Source organism: Bos mutus, chromosome 5 (genome assembly GCF_027580195.1).
Source record: "Bos mutus isolate GX-2022 chromosome 5, NWIPB_WYAK_1.1, whole genome shotgun sequence".
NCBI lineage: Eukaryota > Metazoa > Chordata > Mammalia > Artiodactyla > Bovidae > Bos > Bos mutus.
In genome coordinates this window covers 77,061,951-77,085,908 of record NC_091621.1, presented here as the reverse complement: position 1 = coordinate 77,085,908, position 23,958 = coordinate 77,061,951, and the positions used below count along the sequence as shown (strand labels likewise).

At 38.9% G+C, this 23,958-nt stretch overlaps 1 protein-coding gene across 4 annotated transcripts in view; it reads left to right on the top strand.

Moving 5' to 3' along the window:
* LRP6 (LDL receptor related protein 6) overlaps window positions 1-8,171 on the top strand; it is a 178,694-nt gene extending 170,523 nt beyond the window's left edge. For all 4 annotated transcript variants that reach the window (XM_005890037.2, XM_005890036.3, XM_070371106.1 and 1 more), the window contains one exon: window positions 3,222-8,171. In XM_005890037.2, the coding sequence (XP_005890099.1) occupies window positions 3,222-3,516 (295 nt within the window). In that variant the 3' untranslated portion in view covers window positions 3,517-8,171. The remainder of the gene's footprint in view (window positions 1-3,221) is intronic.
* Window positions 8,172-23,958: the final 15,787 nt, after the last annotated feature.

Below are 23,958 nucleotides of genomic sequence, written 5' to 3'. Positions count from 1 at the left end.
TAGTTCTACTTCAGTTTTTTGAGAAACAATGGCTACCTCAGTTTGCATTCCCACTAACAGTGTAAAAGGATTCCCTTTTCTCCACATCCTGCCAGCACTTGTTATTTGTGTTCTTTTTGGTGATAGTCGTTCTGACTGGTGTGAGGTGATAACTCACTGTGGTTTTGATTTGCACTTTGCTGATAAATAGCCACATCAAGCATCTTTTCATGTGCCTGTTGGCCATCTGCATTTCCTCTTTGGAAAAATGTCTGTTCAGGCCTTCGGGGAACTCTACATTTTTTAAAGGGAGCCGCAATTTTTTTTGTGGCTGGCTTTTGTAGTATTAAGATAGAGCCTCCAGGCTTTGGCAGTATTCTAAGGAGAAGTTACCCCCAAAGTGACTTGATTTCAGAATATGTTACTGCTGAGGTTAGGTTTGATTGATCATCTCAGTGGAATGTTGGGATAAGACGAAGGTCCAGAGAGTTAGGAGAGCTCTAAAATAGCAGAAGTATTAAGGGCACAGAGTTTGAGAGAAGCTGAAAGAAGCTTAAGTTCAGCTCTTGCTTACATATGTTGTTGTTACAATCTGGAGTGAAAGGTTTCTCATATAGTTGCATGGAATAAATCGTGACTCATTAAAATAAACTGCAGTGTGTTTGTAAGCCAGAAAAGGGGAGACCTTATGCCTTTGTGCTCATTTGCGACTGTGGAGCAGAGTGAACAGGTTCAGTCCTAGTGTGTCGTCCTTACTCTTTTGTCTTATTGGACAGGCCAACAGAAAGTCAAAAACTTACATTCTCTTCAGACACTTAGTGCCCGTGTTTATTGGCATTACTCAAGTGCCCATTATCTTCTCAATAAGGTGTTTCCTGGCATTCCAGTCAATTGCCCTGTTGTATATATAACCTTAGAGATGTGTAGAAATGAAGTGGAAACTATACCGTATCTCATTCAGAATCCTTATGTCACTTTATGGATAAGATAGGTTTGACTCTGAACTGATTGATTTTATGTTTTACTTAAAGTGCTGCTTTCCCTACCCCAGGTTTGTTCTAAGAAGTCAAAATAGGCAGAAACCTGAAAATTGAAAAAAAACAAAAGGAAAGAGCAAAAATTTTACTTTTAAACAATTTCTTTAAATTAAACACTGTTTGATTCAGGTAGACATAATTGCATCAAAAACAGTTCTTTTTTTATGAAAACCTTTTTGTTTTGTATTGGACTGCAGCTGATTATCAGTGTTGCGCTGTGATAGTGTCGGGTGCACAGCAGAGTGACTTGGCCGCACAGACACCTGCTTCCATTCTCCCCCAAACTTCCCTCCCATCCAGGCTGCCGTGTAACATTGAGCAGAGTTCCCTGGGCTATACAGGAGGTTCTTGGTTAACCGTTTTAAATACATCAGTGTGTACACGTCCATCCCAAACTCTCCATCTATACCTTCCTCCCATGGTCCGTGTTGTGTTTCTCCAACCCCCTGCCTCCGCCAGCTGCACTAAGTTCGTTCTCTATGTCTGTCTGTCTGTCTCTGAAAAACAGTTCTTATTTAACTGTTTCCCACATCTCAAATTAAGCCCAGTGTATTTCTTCAGAGTGAAACTTTTCTCATTTAAATTTTCTTGGGGGTGGGGGAAAAGTTTGCAAAACTTAATACATTTTGTTAATCTGTTTCCTTTCTCTCCTCTGGTGTTTTGTTTTTTCCTCCTCTCCTGTGGAAGTGGAAGTATTGGGCCTTTTAAATGTTGAGCCAAGAAATTTCACCAAGGCTCACCACCTCATTGGACAGAAAGATAAGACCTAAAAAATACTGTGACATCATGTCAATACTGGTAGTAAAAGTGCTTGAGAACCTGCTTAGCAGGTCATGTAACTTTTGGTCTTTTATAGCCATTTCTTTTGATATGGAGGGCTTGCCTCAAGTGGCATGTGTCCTGAGGTGTGTTACCTGGCACATCGTTAGATGTTTTATAAATTGTTGCTTCAGTTTTACACTTGCTCTTGCCCCACTGTTGCAGTCATTTTATTTGATGAGAAAGCATATAAATAAATCCTGACTGGGATAAATATGAAATAAGATCAACTTTACTATACTTAGACTATAAAATGACATAAGAAGTTATAGTAGAAATGATGGAAAAATCAACAGTTTTTAAGTCGGCTGTTAATTTTACTAGTATATTTCTCTTTCCAGTGTGCCTTTTTCTTTAGTTAGCCACACTACAAACTTAACAGTTATAGATTGCTTGAAAAGATAGCTTAAAGGGTATACAGAAATAAATTAGGTCTCTGAAATATGTTTTATAAAAGTCACTGGTTCTGTATGGATACCTGGAATTTGCCATTTTGGTGTTCAGGTAGAGCTGCTCTTATGACAACATGCTTGTCTACATACAGCATAGGAAATTGACACTTCTTCCCCCAAATCACGGTAATTTCTCTGTACTGATAGTATTAGTAATGGGATAGATATGTTCCTTAGGCTGTCTACCAAAATTCAGCCTGGCTTGTACAGTATTTGTACAAGAGAGAATGAAGTAAAGAGAGTAATGAAGTCTTCAGTCATCATTAAATTATTCATCAGGTAAATCATAGAGCATTTGAGGAATGTTCGGGGAATGCTCACATGTTTGAGTAATGTAAAATCATAAAGACACGTTCTCACAGATCATGGAAAGGCAGACATTGATGTCCACTATACAGACTAAATGCAAAATGAGAGATTTTTTCCAAAGATGACCATTAAATACAACTTTGGATAGTTCCTTCTTATTGATACAGTGTTACTTAAAGATGATGTTTTTTAGTCACTAAATCTAGTCTGACTCTTTATGATCCCATGGACTGTAGTCCGCCAGGCTTCTCTGTCCATGGGATTTCCCACACAGGAACACTAGAGTGGGTTGCTGTTTTCTCCTCCAGGGGATCTTTCCAACCCAGGGATTGAACTCGCATCTCCTGCATTGCAGGTAGATTCTTTACTGTGAAGCCACCAGGGAAGCCCAACTTAAATACATAAGCACACATCCAGAGGTCAGAATGAGTTCATCATTCACAAGATAATGCTGTCTTCCTCCTTCAGCCTGCCTTTGAAAATTGCCTCTTGGTTGGTGCCAGTTTAAATTGTCAAGTTGATTGTCTTCCAAGTCAGGTTTACATTTAATGCCTCTGTATTTGGATAGAGAAACCACTCTTCTATAAAACTAATTCCTCTTCTTCTGCTTTCTTCCCTGTATCAGCTACAGGCCGTACAGCTACCGGCACTTTGCGCCCCCCACCACGCCCTGCAGCACAGATGTGTGTGACAGTGACTATGCTCCTAGCCGAAGGATGACCTCAGTGGTGACGGCCAAGGGCTACACTAGTGACTTGAACTATGACTCAGAGCCTGTGCCCCCACCTCCCACGCCCCGAAGCCAGTACTTGTCAGCAGAAGAGAACTATGAAAGCTGCCCGCCTTCTCCATACACGGAGAGGAGCTACTCTCATCACCTCTACCCACCGCCACCCTCTCCCTGTACAGACTCCTCCTGAGGAGGGGCCCTCCTCCTCTGACTGCCTCCAACACAAAAGTGTAAATACGAATTTGGTTGCGATCTGGAGGGGGGGGAGGGAGCTATTATTGAAGGATGAGGCAGACCGTGTACAGTTAAAATTATAAATGGGGTAGGGAAAACTGGAGATATTTGTACAGAAGGAAAAGATATTTATATATTTTCTTAAAATAGCAGATTTGCTGCTTGTGCCATAAAAATTTGTATAAATAATAAATTTGTACTAAAAGTTTTATTTTTGCAAACTAAATACACAAAGCATGCCTTAAACCCAGTGAAGTGACTGAGTACAAAGGAAACAGGAATTAAAAAAACAGCATCACTGACCAGGAATGTCTGGGGCTTTATTGATACCAAAAAAATTTTTTTTTTTTTTTTTAAAAAGCAAAGAAATTAAAGTCCATCTCAGCAGCAAACCATATATACTCGGAAGGAGCCCAGTGGCCTTCATATTAACTACCATTTGAATGCCAACAAGTTTAAGAAATGAAAGGCAAAAGAAAAGAATACTAATTTTGGATAAAAGGCTTTGTTTTCTCTAGGGGTCCAATAATTTTAGTGAGGAAGATAGATATTTCTAAAAATTCATTCGGGGTGCTGCTGTTGTGGGAGAGATGAGCTATCTGGTAAGATGCTATGGGGCCGTTTTGTTTGCAAGCCTTCTGTCCCTATCGTAAAAGTCACCCCTCTGTCATACGTCAGTAATTCCCTGGGTGATTTCACCTTGCTTCCTCCCTTAGCAGCATTATATTTTGCCAAGATACCATAATTTATTCACCATAAAATCTGGGGATTGATTAAACAGAATTTGCTAAATAAAAGTTTCGTTGTAATATTTCTACTAACTCCATTCCCCAGTCAGCTTAGCTCTTCAATTGGACTGCTGTGTCCACATAAGGATCAAAGGTTAGACAAGTTACTGTTCCTCTTTATTCCAAGATTGTTTTATTGCTCAATACAGTGTCTTTTTACAGCACATAATAGAAAGCGTTTAAGAGTTACAAATTTAACCATTAAGTTTTTGTTGTAAATTAATCATATATCCTTGCAGTACTTTCAGCATATAATATCACAGTATGAAATCATTTATATATATTTTTTTCCTAGTAAAACATTTAAATATGTTCCGGTTAGAGACAATCTATTTTAAAAGAGGATTTTTTTTGTTATCGTTAGGTTTTCCCTATATTAGTTGTTGGTGACATTTTCATGTTCTTTAGGCTGATTTTTCTCAGAATGATCTCTACACACATAACCTCTTTCTAATGTGTGGCGTGAGTTGAATACAGTATCTTTCTGTTAACCTAATGTGAATATTAGATTGTTTTCAAATTATCCATGAATTACTTTTATAATCACCTCTTATATATTTTTACGTGTCTTCTCTCTTACTCCATTATGGATTAAGGTGATTTAACAAATTTAACGATATGGCTTACATGAGAAGGAAAACTGAACTTTTCAGCTGTCGGAACTTGAGTAGAGGGGGATAACGGAAGGCTCTTCCGTGCTCTGCCTGTCCCGTGTGGTACTGGGGCTGCTGCTGCTTCAGCTGTCAGGGCTGACCCGTGAAACGATGCTGGCACTGCTCTGCCACCTTTCCAGAAGTCAGTTTCCTGCTTTTTCACATGTTTCCAGCATTTCTCTGCTAAAGTTGAATGTGTTTTCATACTAATGTATTTTTACCTTAACAGATGTTGGTCAGTTACTTAATAAATGATGATTTTTTTTTTTTTAATTCTGTTTTGCTGAGGCCACCCTTTCTAGATTTCAGGGCCCAAGAGAAAACAATGGAAGAAAGGATTTATAATTTTGGTGGAGGTGAACTAACTTTTTAAGCAATTAAAATACCTAAGTAATCTTTTTAAAAAATTTAAAAATGCGGTTTCAGAATATCACATCGGTTATTGGGGTACCTTATATGAATCTGGTGCACTTGATTTTGCATATAAATAAATGGTAATCCATCAGTGTCTTGCATTTCAGTCAGACGAGCGTTAACTCTTCCTGTTGACGAAACAAAGTGCTCAAGTTCTAACAGAATGGAAATTGAAGTTGCATTCTGTGACACACAGAGGCACTTGATGCTCACATGAAGATGGAAAGGTTAGCAATAACTGGGTATCAATTAAAATATGAGAATTCTCGATGTTTACATTTTTTAATGTGCATCTTTATCTGGTGGGCTTCCCATGTGGAAACTTGCACTATAATGAACTAAGAAGAATATTGCCTTGTTATATGTCAGTTCAAGTGCTTGTACTGCGATGGCAATGGCCTCTTCTTGCAAAATACTAATTTGTGTGCCAATTTGTTTGAAATTATTTGAAGGCAGTTCAGCTTAGTCTCAGAATCCTCTTTCTCAATGTTTGAGATGGAGTCTGAACATTTTGGGGAATATTTGAAAGGTACGGTTTGAGAGAATTGTCAAAATTGAGGATGGATTTATTGGTCCTCAGGTTATATGGACAGTTAAGCTTTAAAGTAGACCATCTAGTTTATTAAACACAAGATCTTTAATTGGAAGATAAAAAGTTAATGTGAACACAAATTGGGGGAAAAAGAATACAGTTTTGAATTTGGATTATTTTGAATTTGGATTATTGCTAGATGCATTAGCCAGCTGAGGGGCAATGAATAAAATTTAATTATGTTCCTTAAATATAGTAGTATTTGTTGTGATTGTGTATCTTGAAGTGTGCCCACTTAGAGATGTGATTAAAATGACCTGAAAATTGAACTTTGGCATAGCATACTTTCTGTGGACTACAGTAAGCTTTTCTTCACTGAAGTGGTCTTTTATACTTCTAAACTTTTATAACCTTGAATTTTGCTCCTGCAGAGCTTTGGTTTTTTGAACCCTGGCCCAAAGAATTTTGCTGTTTATATCAGATAATGGCATATTCACAATTAACAAAAAAACAGTTAAGGCGTAGAATTTTCTCAATACTGATTTTTCTTTGGGGAATTTTATTATGCATCTGACACTTGCTGTAAATCTAGCATATCGTGAGATATGTGTTTAGCAGAAAATTATCATTATTTTAATTTTAATACAAAAATACTCTGATGTACCACCAAAAGATATCTGACCCTTTAGCCAGTTTGAGAACAGCTGTTCTGAAGGACTCATATGTAGAAATGAAGACTTTACAGTACATTTTTATCTAATATAGACCATTAATTGGGATGGGGCTTTGAGCAGAGGATTGACTTTGTTCATCATTTTAAAATATTCCAAAGTCAATAATTTGTACAAGACCAACTCATTTGATACTGAGCTATAGAAATAGCCTCTGTCTGCATTAGATTACAGTCAAGTTTGGCAGGATAATTTTTGTTTGTTTGTTTTGCTATAAAGGCTTATTAATGAGGAATACTGCCAGTAGGTTTAATAGCTGTGTCTTATCTAACCTGTTAATGAACTGTGTATATTTATGTGGCCTGATATCAATAATCATAGTATAGAGACTGTTTTTGGTACAGGAAAGGCCTGCCTTCAGCAAGCAAGCCTCACTCTCTGCGATAGGTCTGCTGCTGTTTTTTTGTGCCTAGACTAGATTCTTAAAAAGTATAGTTTTTAAAATTGCTTTATCTCTTGCAGGGGAAAATTTGTTAGTTCATTGATTTTGCATGTCATAAAAGCAGCATGATGGTTATTACTATTACACATCTAACAAGATTCAGTAAAAAAAAAAACCTTGGCCTTTTCATACCTCCCAAGTATGTCATACTTTAAATATGTATAGTACTTCCTTCTGAATAATGACATGAGTAGTATGCCTGGAGTGTGGATATGAGTATGGGATTATCAGATGGCTGTCAAATGTTTGAGCATCAATAAATGAGACTACAGAGGAAGTGTAGACGTGGACCAAGTCTTAAGGAAGGTCATAGTCAAGCAGTGTTTAATATATATTCTCAGAATTCTTAAACTCAAGAAATTTAATTTTGTTTGGTACTCCTTTCCTTATTTCACATCTAAAGTGAACCGAGAGAAATAACATGATTTTACAAAGTACTGTAGCATATGTATAGTTTCTGACTTCTGGAATTGCATCATTTTACAATGGGCTCAAACTTTAGCTTTTGAAATTCTGAAAAGTTTTAAAGGATTTTGGACCCTAACGCATAACATGATTTTAAAATTGTGAATCCATATACTTGAGATATTTGACTGGATTCTGCCTCTTTTAAAACTAATTCTATACCTGAATGGAGAGGGAGGAAGATTCTTCAGTTTATCTAGATGATTTAGAATGAAATTACTGACCTCATCCTTCTTCAGTTCAGGTAAACTTTATTGTTCCTTTTCTTTTTTTATAAGCCATTCTTAAACCATTCTTAAATTACTGCTGAAAAAAAATCATCATGACTTTGCAGATACAATTATAAAGTGATGTCTTATACACAGAAGTGGAAATAACTTTTAATTTTCCCATTACTTTGGGTTTGTCCAAAAGTTAACACCAAAGAATTATACAGTCTGCTTTGCTTAACTGTCCATTCTTTAAGAAATAATTTTTTAAAAATCACATATAAGCAGGGCAGGGGTATAGATATATATAGAAAGATATATATATATAGAGAGAGAGAGAGAGAGAGAGAGAGAGATCTCTATTATATCTCACTAAATACTAATGCCTAAGTAAGAATATTAAAAAGAAAATAAAACAAGTCTGATTAAACTAAGGTTACATGAAATTGAGTATCTAGGATTAATTGAGAACATTTTAATGAGAGTAAAGAAGATACTGAGACACTTAAGCTGGACTAGCCTTATTTGCAAGTGAAGGATCTGGTGCTGCTTTCAGATGTTTTATCCTCTGTGTTTTTAAATTTTTTAAGCTTTAATCTTCGTCATTGTCTTAAAGTCAGCTGGTGTTTCTTGTTCATGGACTTTGGTACGATGGTGCTTTGCAAGGATGTAATTATATTTTAATGACCAACATTTGGTCAGCCCTTGTCCACTATTCACTTCCCCCTTTTTGTAAAATAAGTGCTTTAATTTTAAACTGTATAAAAAATACCTTGTATAAATCCCCCTTTTGATTATTACAATAAGTTGAGTTGTAACAAATGAAATGTTGATTTTTATAATAAAACAGTGGAAAATAAAAGTGTCACTTCTTTTCAGCAAGAAATTGAAACGGTTGTGCTTTGCTGTGATAAATGAATGCTGTGTTTCATACACAACAGAACTCACCTTTATTGTTTGCATTTCAAATAAAATACAACTTTGGAAGAGAGGTTTGAGCAAGGCTTTGCTTTGTGCAGTGTTTACAATACTTGTGATTGGGAACAAAATAGGGAAGATTTGAGTCGGCTTATCCTCTGCACAGCAAAGCCAATCTACTGACACCAGGTTGTGGTAAAGGAAAGCACCGTGTTCATTTGCAGGGCGCCAAGCAAAAAGAATGGGAAGTTTGTGCTCAAAGATCCAAACTCCCTTGTGACTTTCAGGAAAGATTTTTTAAAGGCCACATTTGGGATAAGAACGGCAAAGGACTTGACCTTGTTCTGATTCAGTTGAGTTCAGTCGCTCACTCATGTCCGACTCTTTGTGACCCTTGGACTGCAGCATGCTGGGCCTCCCTGTCCCATCACCCACTTCTGGAGCTTACTGAAACTCATGTCCATTGAGTTGGTGATGCCATCCAACCATCTCATCCTCTGTCATCCCCTTCTCCTCCTGCCTTCAATCTTTCCCAGCATCAAGGTCTTTTCATATGAGACAGTTCTTCGCATCAGGTGGCAAAAGTATTGGAGTTTCAGCTTCAGCATCTTCCAATCAGGACTGATTTCCTTTAGGATGGACTGGTTGGATCTCCTTGCAGTCCAAGGGACTCTCAAGAGTCTTATCCAACACCACAGTTCAAAAGCATCAATCTTCAGTGCTCAGCTTTCTTTATAGTCCAACTCTCACAACCATATATGACTATTGGAAAAACCATAGCTTTGACTAGATGGACCTTTGTTGACGAAGTAATGTCTCTGCCTTTTAATATACTGTCTAGGTTGGTCATAACTTTTCTTCCAAGGAGCAAGCATCTTTTAATTTCATGGCTGGAGTCACCATCTGCAGTGATTTTGGAGCCCAAGAAAATAAAGTCAGCCGCTGTTTCCCCATCTACTTGCCATAAAGTGATGGGACCGGATGCTGTGGTCTTATTAATTTTCTGAATGTTGAACTTTAAGCCAACTTTTTCACTTTCCTCCTCTTCCACTTTCATCAAGAGGCTCTTTAGTTTTTCTTTGCTTTCTGCCGTAAGGGTGGTGGTATCTGCATGTCTGAGGTTATTGATATTTCTCCCAGCAATCTTGATTCCAGCTTGTGCTTCATCCAGCCCGCCATTGTGCATGATGTACTCTGCATATAAGTTAAAATAAGCAGGGTGACAATATACAGCCTTGACGTACTCCTTTGCCGATTTGGAACCAGTCTGTTATTCCGTGTCTAGTTCTAATTGCTTCCTGACCTGCATACAGATTTCTCAAGAGGAAGGTCAGGTGCTCTGGTATTCCCATCTCTTTAAGAATTTTCCACAGTTTGTTGTGATCCACACAGTGGATGGAGGAGCCTGGTGGGCTGCAGTCCATGGGGTCGCTAAGAGTCAGATATGACTGAGCGACTTCACTTTCATGCATTGGAGAAGGAAATGGCAACCCACTCCAGTGTTCTTGCCTGGAGAATCCCAGGGATGGGGGAGCCTGGTGGGCTGCCGTCTGTGGGGTCGCACAGAGTTGGACACGACTGAAGTGACTTAGCAGCACACAGTCAAGGCTTTGGTATAGTCAATAAAGCCAAAGTATATGTTTTCTGGAACTCTCTTGCTTTTTTGATGATCCAGTGGATGTTGGCAGTTTGATCTCTGTTTTCTCTGCCTTTTCTAAAACCAGCTTGAACATCTGGAAGTTCATGGTTGACGTACTGTTGAGGCTGGCTTGGAGAATTTTGAGCATTACTTTACTAGCGTGTAAGATGAGTGCAATTGTGCAGTAGTTTGAGCGTTCTTTGGCATTGCTTTTCTTTGGGATTGGAATGAAAACTGACCTTTTCCAGTCCTGTGGCCCCACCCATCATCAGAAAATTGGATTAAAGATTTACTGAGCATGGCCCCACCCATCAGAACAAGACCAGTTTCCCTGCTCAGTCAGTCTCTCCCATCAGGAAGCTTCCCTAAGCCTCTTACCTTCTCCATCAGAGGGCAGACAGACTGAAAACCACAATCACAGAAAACTAACCAGCCTGATCACATGAACCACAGCCTTGTCTAACTCAATGAAACTATGAGCCATGCTGTCCGTGTGGGGCCACCCAAGACGGACGGGTCACCGTGGAGAGTTCTGACACAATGTTCCACTGGAGAAGGGAGTGGCAAACCACTTAAGCATTCTTGCCTCGAGAACCCCATGAACAGTGTGAAATGGCAAAAAGATGTGACACTGAAAGAGGAACTCCCCAGGTCTTAGGTGCCCAATATGCTACTGGAGATGAGTGGGAAAATAACTCCAGAAATAATGAAGAGCTGGAGCCAAAGCAAAAACAACACCCAGTTGTGGTTGTGACTGGTGATGGAAGTAAAGTACAATGCTGTAAAGAGCAATATTGCATAGGAACCTGGAATGCTAGGTCCATGAATCAAGGTAAATTGGAAGTGGTCAAACAGGAGATGGCAAGACTGAACAGCATTTTAGGAATCAACAAACTAAAATGGACTGGAATGGGTGAATTTAAAACTCAGATGACCATTATATCTACTACTGTGGGCAAAAATCCCTTAGAAGAAATGGAGTAGCCATCATAGTCAACAAAAAGAGCCTGAAATGCAGTACTTGGATGCAATCTCAAAAACAATAGAATGATCTCTGTTCATTTCCAAGGCAAACCATTCAGTATTACAGTAATACAAGTCTATGCCCCAACCAATGATGCTGAAGAAGCTGAATTTGAATGGTTCTATGAAAACCTACAAGACCTTCTAGAACTAACACCTAAAAAAGATGTCCTTTTCTTTATAGGGGACTAACATGTAAAAGTAGGAAGTCAAGAAACACCTGGAGTAATAGGCAAATTTGGCCTTGCAGTACAGAATGAAGCAGGGCAAAGGCTAATAGACTACTGCCAAGAGTATGCACTGGTCACAGCAACACCCTCTTCCAACAACACAAGAGAAGATTCTACACATGGACATCACCAGATGGTCAACACCGAAATCATATTGATTATATTTTTTGCAACCAAAGATGGAGAAGCTCTATACAGTCAGCAAAAATGACCAGGAGCTAACTGTAGCTCAGATCATAAACTTATTTCCAAAATCAGACTTAAATAGAAGAAAGTAAGGAAAACCACTAGACCATTTGGGTATGACCTAAATCAAATCCTTTATGATTATACAGTGCAAGTGAGAAATAGATTCAAGGGATTAGATTTGATAGAGTGTCTATGAAGAACTATGGATGGAGCTTCGTGACATTGTACAGGAGGCAGGGATCAAGACCATCCCCAAGGAAAAGAAATGGAAAAAGGCAAAATGGTTGTCTGAGGAGGGCTTACAAATTGTTCTGATTGGTTGGTGGTAATGTAGCAGTGGTGTTTCAGGAATCTCTTTCATCACCTTTGTGATATCGCCTGTGGTCAGCATGTAGTCACCATCGTCTACCTGGTTGGGAGGGTTTAGTTTCTGTGGAATAACTCAGAGATAGGCATCAGATTGTTATATATATCCTTGAGAACGAGCTGTTTTATCACAGAGCTATTGTCATTACTTTTCTTGCTTGACTGCTTTTCCTTTATTTCTACATTCCCCTGCTTCCCTAATTAGCAGGAACTTCGGAAATCTCGGAGACTGAAGCCTTATTCTGCAGGCAAGAAACAGGAGGGCCTCACAGGCTCCAGCTCAGTTTCACAGTTTGTGCTTCAGAATGCTCTTGATATTAGTAAGTTCCTGGAAGACATCCTGATGTAGGCTCTAAGCCATCCCCTTCTCCTCCTCCAAATTCTCTGTAAAAATGAATATTGCTTTTCCTGGTTCAGAGCCCAATAGGATATGATGATACTGAAGAGTAGCAGAGTATACCACTGCAAAATATGCCACATTGGCATCTTGATTATTTTGATCAGTAGGCCCTTAAAAAATAGCAAATGCAGAGAAAAGCTGTCTCTGAATTCCCATTATCTACCTAAAGACAGATTATCTAAAAGGAGCACAATTGTCATAAATGATAAATTCCCTCCCCTGAGAATTTCATCAGCCAGGGAAGATTGACATCACAGGAGTTAAGTTCAGTCGCTCAGTTGTGTCTGACTCTTGCAACCCCCATGAACCAGTGGACGCCAGGCCTCCCTGTCCATCACCAACTGCTGGAGTCTACCCAAACCCATGTCCATTGAGTCGGTGATGCCATCCAACCATCTCATCCTCCCTCATCCCCTTCTCCTGCCCTCAATCTTTCCCAGCATCAGGGTCTTTTCAAATGAGTCAGCTCTTCACATCAGGTGACCAAAGTATTGGAGTTTCAGCTGCCACATCAGTCCTTCCAATGAACACCCAGGACTGATTTCCTTTAGGATAGACTGGCTGGATCTCCTTGCAGTCCAAGGGACTCTCAAGAGTCTTCTCCAACACCACAGTTCAAAAGCATCAATTCTTTGGTGCTCAGCTTTCTTTATAGTCCAACTCTCACATCCATACATGACTACTGGAAAAACCATAGCCTTGACTAGACAGACCTTTGTGGACAAAGTAATGTCTCTGCTTTTTAATAGACTATCTAGGTTGGTCATAACTTTCCTTCCAAGGAGTAAGCATCTTTTAATTTCATGGCTGCAGTCACCATCTGCAGTGAATTTAGAGCCCCCAAAAATAAAGTCAGCCACTGTTTCCACTGTTTCCCCATCTATTTCCGATGAAGTGATGGGACCAGATGCCATGATCTTAGTTTTCTGAATGTTGAGCTTTAAGCCAACTTTTTCACTCTCCTCTTTCACTTTCATCAAGAGGCCCTTTAATTCCTCTTCACTTTCTGCCATAAGGGTGGTGTCATCTGCATATCTGAGGTTATTGGTATTTCTCCTGGCAATCTTGACTCCAGCTTCTGCTTCCTTCAGCCGAGCATTTCTCGTGATATACTCTGCATATAAGTTAAGTAAGCAGGGTGACTATGCAGCCTTGACATATTCCTTTTCCTATTTGGAACCAGTCTGTTGTTCCATGTCCAGTTCTAACTGTTGCTTCCTGACCTGCATACAGGTTTCTCAAGAGGCAGGTCAGGTGGTCTGGTATTCCCGTCTCCTTCAGAATTTTCCACAGTTTGTTGTGATCCACACAATCAAAGGGCTTTGGCATAGTCAATAAAGCAGAAATAGATTATTTTTTGGAACTCTGTTGCTTTTGCGATGATCCAGCAGATGTTGGCAATTTGATCTCTGGTTCCTCTGCCTTTTCTAAAACCAGCTTGAACATCTGAAAGTTCATGGTTCATGTATTGCTGAAGACTGGCTTGGAGAATTTTGAGCATTACTTTATTAGCGTGTGAGATGAGTGCAATTGTGGAGTAGTTTGAGCATTCTTTGGCATTGCCTTTCTTTGGGATTGGAATGAAAACTGACCTTTTCCAGTCCTGTGGCCACTGCTGAGTTTTCCAAATTGGCTGGCATATTGAGTGCAGCACTTTCACAGCATCATCTTTCAGGATTTGAAATAGCTCAACTGGAATTCCATCACCTCCACTAGCTTTTTTCATAGTGATGCTTTCTAAGGCCCACTTGACTTCACATTCCAGGATGTCTGGCTCTAGGTGAGTGTGAGTGATCACACCATCGTGATTATCTCAGTCATGAAGATCTTTTTTGTACAGTTCTGTGTATTCTTGCCACCTCTTCTTAGTATCTTCTGCTCTGTCCATACCATTTCTGTCCTTTATTTCTTTGCATGAAATATTCCCTTGGTATCTCTAATTTTCTTGAGGAGATCTCTAGCCTTTCCCATTTTATTGTTTTCCTTTATCTCTTTGCATTGATCACTGAGAAAGGCTTTCTTATCTCTCCATGCTATTCTTTGAAACTTTGCATTCAGATGAGCATATCTTTCCTTTCCTCTGTTGCCTTTGGCTTGTACCCTGCAAATAAATGCTGTACTTTTCCTATACCAAAGCCTGGAGTCCGTAGGTTGGCTTTATGAGCAGACCCAAGATGGATTTGGTAACAGTTTCTGCACCCACGTAGGGCCTCATCATCTCACATGGGTGTGTCTCATGTGGCACCTTAGACCCTAGTTTTTGGTGGTTCTGATTCTGTCTAGCAGCTGCCTGAGCACATTTGTTGCTTGCCACTGACTGAGAGTCATTGGCCCACATGCTCTCGATATTTGTGGTGAAGGAAACATGGCATTTGAAGGAGGTGGTTCAAGTGTCTGGTGAGTAGCATAAGTCTTTTGTGTGATGATACCAGGGTCTTCTTCCCTATTGTGTTGCCTTCACCGGAAGTTTTCTTTAGTGTTTGGGACTTGGTCATTTGGCTTTGTGTGAGTGGAGCACTGCTTTAAGTGGCTTTTCTCTTTTGGACTGAGGAGTCTTTCTGACCCTTGTGTACCACCTGGGGTGGTACCTGGAGATCTCTGGTTTGGACGAGGACCCACACATCACCATGTAGAACAGCGGGAGAGGTTCCTCACTCTTGAACTAAGGAGCTGTGATCCTGAGAGACCTCATTGCCTTGGTGTTTCTTTTGGCACTTACTGGTGGATATCTAACAGTACCGTCCGTGGATCATTAATGACGGGTAACCCGAGCTCTATCTTGTAGACCCCTACAGTATATTTTGTAGATCTGGGAGATCTTTAGCTATACTCACATGAAAGAAAAAAATTTTTTAAACTGCTTGGACTGGTTACTCCTTGAGATATGGAGAACAGTGGACTCTAATGGCTCTCTAAATTATAACATCATCTTTCAACTAGAACTGTTTTATAAAAGGGAAGGAAAATGTGATGAAATTCCTTATGCATAGGCTTTTTATGCTGTTGTGTCTAATTAAATCTTTTGAAAATGGTTTGGCTTTGAGCCTTTTGGAACTGGTTTGGCTTACATATTGGGGGTGGGGGGGTGTTGTGAGTGTATATTTGTATTAAAGAAGGTGCAGTGTTTTGATTGGTGGAGTTGAGAAACAAAAATTCATTTCCTGAAAATAGCTCTTTATGATGCATCCTACAAAAATAGACCACCCTCAGTTGGGGTCCCTAGTTTTTTTTCTATAATACCATGTGGCCACAAAGTCCTTTAGACTCCAGAGAAAAATGATGAAGATGGAGCTCTTTTGACATTCTAAAATGGTTTTTTTTGTTCGTTTGTTCTTCTGTAATGCAAATAGAGGAAGCAGGTTTTCTAGGAGGAACTTGCATTTCTCTCCCTGTGCATTTGAGATATAAACGTTTTGATTGGACTCTCAGGAACTTTGACATCCACAATTCCTGACACTAAAGGGAAAAAAAGGAAAAAGAGGGATTTTTAACTCTCTCAGGAAAACTATGGGATCTGTGTCTATATGGATGGATGTGTACGTTACAAGGACGCTATGTTTTTTCCTCTGGTTGATATTATCAAAATTAATTTGGAAATGATCTGTGTTTAATTGGCTTAAAGGAAAGTAAGCACATACATAAATTCTCAGAATTATAAAAGAAAGTCAACCGAATGAATTTCAGATTCACATGATCTGGGAAATATTTAGTATTAAATATTCCTGGTATTAAAATTTATTGATTTAATGTAGACATGTTTTTGATTCATTGACATTAAGTAGAATATTTTTACTGTACCTAGTTTTACTGAGCATCAGTAAGATTTTAATATTCCTGTTACAAAATTTGTCAGCAAGGAAAATAAGTTGTTACGATGAAAGTTTATATGAAGTGGTAGTCTTTGTGAATATTTAATTTGGAATATCTACTTGAAAATCATCTCTCCAGGTTTTGGTAACTTGAAACTTAAATGATGGAAATTTATTGAATATCCAGGTCATTTCACATAAGGTAAAATGCTGAAACATTAGTTGTTAGATAAATCTAAGTGTACCTACTGTTGTCTTCTTGTGAGAGGAAAACTAAAGATGTTTGTGTTTGTTAGACACATATCTGGTACCACAATGAGGAAGGAAATTGTGCCAGCAAAAGATGTTAGTTTCTAGAGGTTTCTAGAGATTGGTTTCTAGAGGTTAGTTTCTAGAGGTTTCTAGAGGTGATAGAATATATTTATGCGTTGACCAATCAGGAAATGCTGGAATGTTCACAGTTGCTTACTCTGTGGTTTTCACTAGAGATTGTCTTTGATGGTTAAAATTTGTAATATATGTGATGTAAAACTACTAAACTAATAAAGAAAGCATTTCAGTATGCAGGGAAAGTTGGAGGTGTGTTTTTATTAAAAGAATTTATAAGAAATTGGAATGTATTTTTTTAAGGGAAAAGAAAGTAATTTTGTCCTAAAGCTGGTTACTTCTAAATAGGAAAGGAAATAAGGGATAAACTAATATTGATACAGAAAGTTGTAGATTTATAGAAACGAAAAAGAATCTTTAAAAGGAATTCTATGTGTGATCAGGACTAGGATTAGAATGACTTTGAGTAGTAAGATTGATAGTAAAGCAGTACAAAACTTGAATTATGTTTTTCTGTTAAGGGAACACAATTTTATTGGAATATTGATCAGATTTTGATAACAGACGGTAAAGTTTCTTAAGTAATTTGTTGTAACTTTCTGAATTTGCTCTTAAAATCTTTTACTGTCACTTTGGTTAAGTAAATAAGTATTATTTCACAGTGACCTGTGAGCTGATTCGACCAGGTGTTCTGCAACTTTTTCATGTTTCTGACAAACTTTCCAAATATCAAATTCTAATTGAAGTGCATTTGATCCCCAGCTATCTTTAGAATGCTTCAGGGGAAACCAAAAACATCTCAGAGAGAGAGATTGAAATAGTTAGGGTTATTTGGTATATCAAAATTGTCAAGTAATTGGTAATAAATTTTCTTAGCTTATATGGGTAAATGTCATTAATATAAAGATTTTAGAAATTGTATGAAATTTTAAAAACCTGGTATATTTCGGTATAATGCTATCAGTCACAATTCTAGTTATTAAAATATCTGTCACATCATAACCGAGTTTCTTTGTCCATTACAATGTAATTGTGTGTTAAATGGTGTCTTTTAAAGTCTTATCATTTATGGAGTTGTTTTGCTATTATTGGTACTTTTACAAAAAGAAAATGTTTCATCTTCAAGAAGATTCATAGAAAGGCCTTTTTGACAAGTATATATTTTCATAACATTTAGAACATACCAATGAACTGGGTAAGAAAGAATTCTGACAAAATACAGTGGCTTCATAATACTGCTAACACAAAGGATTAATTACGTAAGACTAAATGCTGGAAGAAAAGTTATGACCAACCTAGATAGCATATTGAAAAGCAGAGACATTACTTTGCAAACAAAGGTCCATCTAGTCAAGGCTATGGTTTTTCCAGTAGTCATGTATGGATGTGAGAGTTGGACTGTGAAGAAAGCTGAGTGCCGAAGAATTGATGCTTTTGAACTGTGGTGTTGGAGAAGACTCTTGAGAGTCCCTTGGACTGCAAGGAGATCCAACCAGTCCATTCTAAAGGAGATCAGCCCTGGGATTTCTTTGGAAGGAATGATGCTAAAGCTGAAACTCCAGTACTTTGGCCACCTCATGCGAAGAGCTGACTCATTGGAAAAGACTGATGCTGGGAGGGATTGGGGGCAGGAGGAGAAGGGGACGACAGAAGATGAGATGGCTGGATGGTATCACTGACTCGATGGATGTGAGTCTGAGTAAACTCCAGGAGTTGGTGATGGACAGGGAGGCCTGGCATGCTGCGATTCATGGGGTCGCAAAGAGTCGGACACGACGAGCGACTGAACTGAATTGAACTGAAATGCTCGAGTGAATACAGTTATAATTTTTATGGGTTTTGTCTGAAATATTACTGGCTTTTTAATCTGTGTTTTCCAAATACAAGGAACCTTTCCCCTCAAAGTTCTTATGGCTTGTAATGACTTGGTAAATTATACTTTCGTTAATAGGATGGAGACATTTATCTTTTCTCTCTCCCTGATTCCTTTAGAAGTTAGAAACCAAACTGGGGCTTCCCAGGTGTTATAAAAATCCACCTGCCAATGCAGAAGCCACAGGAGATGTGGGTTCAGTCCCTGGGTCAGGAAGTTCCCCCTGGAGAAGAAAATGGAAACTCACTCTATTATTCTTGCCTGGGAAATTCCATAGACAGAGGATCCTGGTGGGCTACTGTCTATGGGGTCGCAAAGAGTTGGACCCAACTGAGCGACTGCACATGCATATATGTATGCATGTTCCCAACAGCCTTATCAGGTGAAAAAGAAGGTCCCTTCCTGATGGTGCAGGAATCTCAAGATATTTTCAGGATCTCAAGAAGAGAGGAATTCACCCAGATCTATAGGCAGAATCTGACAAGCCGTTGGCATCATTTTTCTGGCCTTGAGATCTTTTAAAGATTCAATCTGAGATTCCTTATGAAAAGTTCCAGCACAACGAATTAAAAAAAAAAAAATGAAGCCCAATGTCATCAATTACAGCTATATAAATAAACAGGCCAAGTTTATTGAAACCTGACTTATTTTGCAGACGGGTTTCCTTTTAGTGAGAGGAAGATTATGTTTCTGTAGATACTAAGTTCTAAAATTTGTTAGTTGAGGTCTGTATTTACTGTCTAAGACTCACCTCCCAGATAGTTCCTTGTTATGTTACATAATCTTAAAGTTTAACTGAATAATTTAAAGGATGCTTTGTTTGTTTCTGAAGCTTATCACAGCCTTCTATCTTTGGATGAAGATCAGATGCCCCATGACCTGCAGCCAGGAGATTATATATACTGGAAAAGGCATCATTTAAAGGACTTTGTCTATCCCAGATAAAAGGACGTTTACCAGGTGCTCTTAACGAGCTCATGCACAGCAAAACTACAGGAAATTGTCTCTTGAATTTGTGTTTCTCTCTTAAGAAGGGTCTCTGCATTGAACTGGTCTATGGTAAGGACTGCTGACCCCCCAAACCCAGACCCACACTAGGATGAGAAGACAACAGCAACGGTAGGCAGCTGTACCCACAATCTGGACCATGCTGGTAAAACCAATCCCACTAATCTAATTGAACTATTTACCAAATGTGTGTCTCTCCATTAACATTGCATTCTAAACAGAAATTAAGGAAACTGCCGGGAGCCGGCGAGAGACATTCCGCTCGTGACAAAGGTCATGAGGAAGGAGGCTCGGCATACGCAAAGGCGGGATCGAGCCTCGGGAGTCTCCCCGGATATTCTCGAGTATCTTTCCCCCAAAAACCAGAGTCTGCCTACTTTATTGCTTTGTGCTCTCACCTCTGACTTTACTAGGGGCTGTCCCCTACCACCATCTCGCTCTCTCTGTCAAAGAGTTAACTTACAGCTCCAATTAATAAAGTTCCTGGGCAATTAGGAGTGTTTAAATCCAAACCCCTCAGATGGCTCTCTAACTCGCCTGACAAGTTTACGCAGACTCCTACAGCTGTGCATACGATTGTTTACAGTCTCCCAGCCTCGAGAGGCATAGGAAGCTTAAGATATTCAAATAGCTTAGAACCTCTCAGAGAGTTAGAAACTGTCAGAATAAACTAGTAAAGGATTTCATTGATGAGCCAATGATTGTTGCCAAGTTTTCACATCCCCTGAATTGTATCCTTGAATGTGTATTAATTAATATAGTTGGTATGTAGAAAAAATAAGTAGTGGCCTTGGTGCTAGTAACTTTAGACCCTTAAGGTAATATATTCTTTCCTTTGTTGTAAACCCATTACACATCCACCCTATAGGAATGCAATTTTATCTTCAGAAGATGGCGCCAAACCTTAAAATAATTACTCTTAGAGAAAATAAGTCTTTGTTGATAAGTCCTTGTCAAGAGTCATAAAATGTTAATAGGCCTTCTGGCCAGAAGATGATGTAAATCACCTAAACCATTTGTATACGATAAATTTGCAGGAAAGAAACCCTGGTTTTTGATAAGAATCAAAGACTGCTGACTTTGCATCCCCTATTATCCTCTATGTGTAACTTAGGGTATAAAAGCCCCTGTTAAAAATAAAGCTATGGGCCTTGCTCACCAGCGCTTGGTCTCCCCATGTCATTCTTCCCTTTAAATTCTGGCTAAAGTCTCCATCTGGAGTGCGGAACCCACCATGCTTACTAATTATGCCTGGGCTTCTAAGACCCACTAGAGAAGGTGTCTAGGGTGGGGCACCTTCCACTATTCGAGAGGGCGCCTGCGGCCTACGTAAGTGGTGCAAACTTCTTGTCTTGAAGTTTTATTGGTCTCCCGCGTAAACCAAGCTACTCAGCCTCTTTTCTCCACTGAATATTCCTACTGAGCTATCCTCATTCTATTACTCTTTATATCTTTGATAAATAAATAAATAGTCGCCAACGCCGTCTCCCCTTCGAATACCCTGGATCAGCTGGGGCTGGACCTCGGCAGGAAACAATTCCATTCACCATTGCAACGGAAAGAATAAAATACTTAGGAATATATCTACCTAAAGAAACTAAAGACCTATATATAGAAAACTATAAAACACTGGTGAAAGAAATCAAAGAGGACACTAATAGATGGAGAAATATACCATGTTCATGGATTGGAAGAATCAATATAGTGAAAATGAGTATACTACCCAAAGCAATTTATAGATTCAATGCAATCCCTATCAAGCTACCAACAGTATTCTTCACAGAGCTAGAACAAATAATTTCACAATTTGTATGGAAATACAAAAAAACCTCGAATAGCCAAAGCGATCTTGAGAAAGAAGAATGGAACTGGAGGAATCAACCTACCTGACTTCAGGCTCTACTACAAAGCCACAGTTATCAAGACAGTATGGTACTGGCACAAAGACAGAAATATAGATCAATGGAACAAAATAGAAAGCCCAGAGATAAATCCACGCACATATGGACACCTTATCTTTGACAAAGGAGGCAAGAATATACAATGGATTAAAGACAATCTCTTTAACAAGTGGTGCTGGGAAATCTGGTCAACCACTTGTAAAAGAATGAAACTAGACCACTTTCTAACACCATACACAAAAAGAAACTCAAAATGGATTAAAGATCTAAACGTAAGACCAGAAACTATAAAACTCCTAGAGGAGAACACAGGAAAAACACTCTCTGACATACATCACAGCAGGATCCTCTATGACCCACCTCCCAGAATATTGGAAATAAAAGCAAAAATAAACAAATGGGACCTAATTAACCTTAAAAGCTTCTGCACATCAAAGGAAACTATTAGCAAGGTGAAAAGACAGCCTTCAGAATGGGAGAAAATAATAGCAAATGAAGCAACTGACAAACAACTAATCTCAAAAATATACAAGCAACTCCTACAGCTCAACTCCAGAAAAATAAATGACCCAATCAAAAAATGGGCCAAAGAACTAAATAGACATTTCTCCAAAGAAGACATACAGATGGCTAACAAACACATGAAAAAGATGCTCAACATCACTCATTATCAGAGAAATGCAAATCAAAACCACTATGAGGTACCATTTCACACCAGTCAGAATGGCTGCGATCCAAAAGTCTACAAATAATAAATGCTGGAGAGGGTGTGGAGAAAAGGCAACCCTCTTACACTGTTGGTGGGAATGCAAACTAGTACAGCCACTATGGAGAACAGTGTGGAGATTCCTTAAAAAACTGGAAATAGAACTGCCTTATGATCCAGCAATCCCACTGCTGGGCATACACACTGAGGAAACCAGAAGGGAAAGAGACACGTGTACCCCAATGTTCATCACAGCACTGTTTATAATAGCCAGGACATGGAAGCAACCTAGATGTCCATCAGCAGATGAATGGATAAGAAAGCTGTGGTACATATACACAGTGGAGTATTACTCAGCCATTAAAAAGAATACATTTGAATCAGTTCTAATGAGGTGGATGAAACTGGAGCCTATTATACAGAGTGAAGTAAGCCAGAAGGAAAAACATCAATACAGTATACTAACGCATATATATGGAATTTAGAAAGATGGTAACAATAACCCGGTGTATGAGACAGCAAAAGAGACACTGATGTATAGAACAATCTTATGGACTCTGTGGGAGAGGGAGAGGGTGGGAAGATTTGGGAGAATGACATTGAAACATGTAAAATATCATGTATGAAACGAGATGCCAGTCCAGGTTCGATGCACGATACTGGATGCTTGGGGCTAGTGCACTGGGACGACCCAGAGGAATGGTATGGGGAGGGAGGAGGGAGGAGGGTTCAGGATGGGGAACACATGTATACCTGTGGCGGATTCATTTTGATATTTGGCAAAACTAATACAATTATGTAAAGTTTAAAAATAAAATAAAATTAAAAAAAAATAAACATACATTACTTCTAAACGTACCATTGCCCTCAATGGTTAGGATGGTAAGAAAATTCTCTAGTGAAGTTGTCACAGAGAATTATGAATTATTACCATAACTACTCATGACATATTTCACTGCAAGTCTACTGCTAAAAGCACATATACAATATTTGTGTTATAATTCAGCATAATTGGTAAAATGTATAGCTTATAAAATATTTATCCATTAGCATACCTCTGTGTGGTTTCACTGATTCTGATTAATTTTCCCCCAACATGGACAACTAGGCAGATATGTATATTTATTGGGGCAGATTTATATATGTATATTTATATAAATTATATATAAATATATGATCAAAGAGGAGGCCTATCCCTGAGGGATGTTATGGACCCAGGGCAGGTAGCAACCACTCTAGCACTGAGGGACAAATATTCTGATATATCAAAAGATTTGCAAACATATGGGGAAACAATCGAAGAAATCTTCACATGTTGAGTTATGGAAAAGTCATTCTGGCTCATACCTGATTTAACTTGAACTTTATTCTGATCAGCATGGCCTATTTTGTGGCCTGTCCATCATGCATTGTATATCTGCCATCAAGGAAGGGAATTCATTTGAAAGTCAGAGTGGTGTGGCTGTGGTTCAGGCATCTGGGGTGGAGCTGGGTGGCTGTTTTGGATGTGAATGGAGAGGTGAGATGAGAACTTGAATTTTGTGACCTGTGTCAGGCTCAGGGATGCTACTAGCCATTCTCAAAGCAGTGTCTGCTGGGAGCTGCCACCTGCAACCTTACGATCTCAAGTTCTTCTCTTACAACTATTAAATTTTCTTTTTACTATGGGAATAGTAACAAATGGCTCAAGCCATGGCCTCCCAGCAGAAAGCGCTAGATTCTTTAGCCAGAATGTGTGTGTTAGTCACTCAGTCGTGTCCGACTCTTTGTGATCC